Raw genomic sequence first — 4,695 nt, forward strand, 5'->3', positions numbered from 1 at the left:
CCCGGGCACGGCGCTGCTAACGCCTCCCATGAAATTCAGCGGGAGGTTAGCGGAGGCACTGCGCCTCCAGCGATGACGTCATCACCGTGCGCAGTGCTCCGCTCGCACCCTGGCCGCAAACTTGGCTCGCGAGCCCTGATCTATCGCCGGACACTATGTCCGACAGGGTCAGGGTGGCGTTTTTGCGGCCGGGGCGGGGCAAATTAAAGGGCAGGTGCTGGGGAAGCCATTTTTTTTATGCCGCCTGCCAGCACATGCCTCCCCTCACCTCCCCCTGTGGGGTGCCGGCCGCGATCGCTCAGCCCGGCACTCCTCTTGAGTGCCAGGCTCTTTTGCCGGCACCCCGCTCCACGGTGGTCCAGCAGGGCCCCGGTGTACGCTGCGCTAGGCCCCTCCCCTTTAATCGGGAGGGAGGTGCACGTAGCGCCATGATATTCCATGGGAGCGCCCCCAAGAGGGAGGGGGAGTGCTTCCAGTAGCACCCCACCTCCTGCTGGGGGCACTACCATTCAATTTCAGGTGCGGGGACACTAAAAGTAGCACCTCGGTGAAGTTAGCGCCCCAAAGGAGGCGCGAGCCAGTTTTTCTCCCGTTTAGTGCATAAATCTTTATGCAACATGTGCATCTCAGGAGTCACTCAGAAACAGGGAGAATCCCTCTTTGTGTAGCTCAGATTCCAGCAAAGATCATTTGTTATCGATCTGTCAATCCAGGAATTTATCCCTGGAAAAGGGTAAAAAAAACGCTAAAGATGTTTAAATATGATGAAGGCTATGGAGAGAATTTTAACCCCCAAAAACAGGTGGGTTTGGGTTAGGTAGTAGGTTAAAATGTTAAAAATCTGAATTCTGACCCCAACCCGCCCACTTCTGGTTTTAACGGAGGTGGGACTGGGACAGCAACCAACCCACTCCTAGGAGGCAGGTTGGCAATTTAAATATTATAATGAGGCTGCGTGCCTCATATTTAACCACCATTTTAAATTTAACCCTGGCCGGCTGAGTTTTCCAGGCCTTGGGAAACCTGGCAGCTAAAGAGAGACGAAAACTGCTGAATCCAGTTTACCTGCTTCACCAACCTCCCGCGATCGGACATCACCTTTCGATCTCCCCCCGACTCTTCTGATCTCTCCACAAGACCTCCGATCTCCCCCCAACTTTTCTGATCTCCCCCGACTCCTCTGATCTCCTCTACGAGGCCTGTGCTCTCCCCCGAACCTGGCCTCCGATTTTCCCTCTGGCCTCCAATCTGCCTTCTGGCCACTGATCTTGCCTTCTGGCCTCCGATCTCCCCCCCGCTCCAGACCCCGATTTTTCCTCTGGCCTCTGATCTTACCTCTGGCCTCCAATCTTGCCCCCTCCCCCCCACCCCCCCCACGGCCTTTCCGATCCCTCTCTACCTCCTCCCCTCTCCCCGGCTGCAGCCTGGTGCTGAAGGCTTACCTGCCTCTCAGTCTGGTTGGCTGTGGTCGGGAAACGGAGATAAAAAATGCTAATCAGGTCAACCCGGTCTTCCGGCTTTCCTGACCTCAAAGAAGCAGCCTCACCACACATACCCCCCTCCCCCCACACACCCCAGCTCCCTCCCAGCCTCCGAGTTAATATCCAGCCCTTTGTGTCACTAGATGGTGGACTTGCATTTGGGACCAGCATATCCCCAGCACCACAGGAAATCTACTAGTTCTATGGAATCTATTTACTGTTGGACATAGTCTGTTTAAAGAATGGATATCCCATATTTTGAAACCAGACTGTTACACAGAATTATTAACTTGAGTTAAAAAGAAGAGTGTTTAAAAGTGGGTAGTGGCAGACAGGAAGGATCTATTTCAGAGAAGTTATTGTGCTGAATAAAATGAGAACTCAGTTGACGTACACAGTTAAAGCTGTAGTACCTCAGGTAATGAGTACTTGACTATCAGCTGATGGTTTGCTGATATCTTCACGCTGTCATATTCTTCCTTAAAGCCAGTTTCCTTTCAGACCCAATCACTCATTTTGGTTTAAAAGTGTGGTCTATTTTGATATAGGTTATTCTTAAAAATAAACATGATTAAATGGATTGCTGTCTGTTACTCTTGCTAATTACAAATGACACTGCTAACATCTCCTTGATTTTGACACTTGTACCAGCAACTCAGATTGCAACCCATTTAAACACATGCAGCTATGTTTATCCTTTTGAGTCACATACATCAAAGTAGGTCTTTTAAACCAAAATGACTTGATTGTCAGTGGACACTTGTTGAGTATTCTGGGAAACTGGCTTCAAGGTGTATGATTCTGTGAAGGAGTTGGCTTACCACCAACAGAGATAGGGGATGAAATTGTTCAGTTTACTAATATTAGCAAAGTAAAGCTTGAGTATAAAGAGAGAACAGAGCAATTTCACTCCTCCCCAGTGTCAACTAATCATTAACCTGGGGTGGCTCAACTTCAGCTCTGTATGTTAATGCAGTTCCCTTGCACTGTCAATGTAACCCCCTGGATTTTATATCAATCTAGTCCAGTTTAGCCTGGTCTTGTATCCTAACAAATATTTGGAACCTTGCACTGTATTTAAATTTGTTTTTATACAGGTCAGTTTATCTCTTCAAATGAGTAAAAACTTGAATTTGAAATACAAATGGATTCTCAGGACTAATCTCAGCAGTTGAAATTCTCGTGGCAAATTGCTGCTGTCAAGAATAAATAATCATTTGCATTAACTTTTTCTTTGGACGCTCTTGTTTAAGCAAAAGATTGTAATGTAAATTTTAGACGTTTCAAAATTGGGATGTGCCTAAGTTGTAAACAGGTTCTGGGACCCACTGGTGATCTAGTCATCCTCAGTAAACCTGCAGCAATATGATTATAATATCTAATAATGTTATACTTTGTGGTTCTGTAGCATGCTGTAAATCTCAATATTGTGGAATCTGCCCCATTCCTGCTGCAGGCAGATTCCACAATACGTCTGGCAACAGATAAGTAGCTTTGCATGTGCCAAATTGTTGTTTAAAAATCAGAAAATGCAATTTATTTCTGACCATGAACCATCCACAATCACTGGTAACTACACAGGGAAGTCTGGGAAAACCACCTCTTGGATTTGCTCTCAACTCCTCTGGAGACAGCAACACCATACCATCAGACCTCAAGGCTGCTGTTGGTGGTGATGCGCTAATGTAAAGGGGCCATTAGACATAACTGTAACCAGTTTATTGTCATGTGGTTAATGAAAATGTCAATACTATGTTGAATGCAATTTCTTCTTAATAAATGGAGATGCTGGAGAAAAAATGATCTGATGAACTGCCAACTCATGCCGGATGATTTCTTGTTGATTTCTTTCCCCTCAGTAGCCAGCAACCTGCTCTGTGGGTTCCGTATTGGACCAAGAGGCCTATGATGTCAAGTCTCTGAAGAGGAAGCAGTCGTCTCTCTCTGCAAACCAGTTTCATCTGCATCTCAGGCTAGAAAGACAACTTTGAAATAAAATATGTGATATATACAGTACAATGTTTTTCAACATTCTTTTCTACTTTAATCTAATGCCCTGGGTAATGAGGGATTTACCTCAGTAAGTTGCTGCCTCACTTTTTCTTTGAAGCATTAAGGAGGAATTTCACAATCTTGTTCTATTACTTTGTGCATCGTATGCTGAGCTGATTATTCTTCAGACTGTATTTGAATTATATGTTCTGTGTTAACAAATATTATTTGGACATTCCCCTTCCAATTTTTCAATGTCTACAAAACAGCAAAATGATCTTATTTGGATGTAATTTTCCAGTGCAGTAATATTCTGGAATTCACAACATGCAGGTGACTATTTGCTTGGAATAATGTAAGTATCGTCATCTTCATCATTGTGTTGGCCTGTATAGTTACAGTACACAGCTGAGTCATTCACTGATGGGTTATTTTCATAAATATGGTCATCATAATCCATGGACTGAGAAACCTCAAATTGCTGGAGAGCAGCAGGTGATATGTGTGCTGGTTTCATCACACACTCTTCAGTTAGGCTAATGGGACCGATCATAACATTTTCATAATTTTGTTGAGAATATAGTGCTTCATTGACTTGGTATGTTGGATAGGTGTCTGAACTAGAAAATTGCTCATTAGAACAATTGGTTGCCTGAGGATTGCAGATGTTTTGTTGCTGAACATCTGGTTGTGTTGCATTCACCTCACTGGCATGTCCCCTGGAGCACTTCTGCAGTCTTGGGAAATTAAAGCCTTTTGAGCGAATATGTATATAGTACCAGATCAAGAATCCAGCAATACCAAGCACCAGCAGCAAGGGGATGACGATCGATAGGGCAATAGTTGTACTGTGGTCCGTAGGGGGCTGTGTAGTTGGTTCAGTAGTAGACATGGTACTTGTACTATCCGTGAGGAAAATAAAGACTATGAGCATTAATCCTCTTGGGATAAGCATCTGAAATGCAAAAGAAAAAGATTCTGTGATATAGAAGTCACATTCGATATTTTAATTTTTTTGTTCTTTTTATTACGTCCCTTGATGTCATACACCAGTGCAGTCAACTTTCTTGTAGACATCTGCCAACACCACCCTTAATGATCTGCTCAACGGTGCATGAGGGTAACACATCCTTTAGATTTCTTTCTACCCACCACAGCTTGACAAAGATTGGGAACCCTGTGTGTGAATAAGCAGATGCACAAGCCACGACAATATGTTGGT

At 44.6% G+C, this 4,695-nt stretch overlaps 1 protein-coding gene across 1 annotated transcript; it reads right to left on the reverse strand.

Moving 5' to 3' along the window:
- Positions 1–1,596: 1,596 nt before the first annotated feature.
- On the reverse strand, positions 1,597–4,435 carry LOC147123370 (uncharacterized). The gene has a single exon (XM_086004430.1). It carries the CDS (start codon positions 4,426–4,428, stop codon positions 3,811–3,813), a length of 618 nt encoding a protein of 205 aa, XP_085860556.1. The 5' UTR covers positions 4,429–4,435; the 3' UTR covers positions 1,597–3,810.
- Between the last annotated feature and the right edge of the window lie 260 nt (positions 4,436–4,695).

This window comes from Somniosus microcephalus, chromosome 2, assembly GCF_052327205.1.
Source record: "Somniosus microcephalus isolate GS21.2 chromosome 2, FLI_Smic_1.0, whole genome shotgun sequence".
In the NCBI taxonomy this organism is placed as follows: domain Eukaryota; kingdom Metazoa; phylum Chordata; class Chondrichthyes; order Squaliformes; family Somniosidae; genus Somniosus; species Somniosus microcephalus.

Excerpts from the sequence above, each read along its gene's own strand:
- LOC147123370 (XM_086004430.1), bottom strand. The coding sequence starts at position 4,428 with ATGCTTATCCCAAGAGGATTAATGCTCATAGTCTTTATTTTCCTCACG.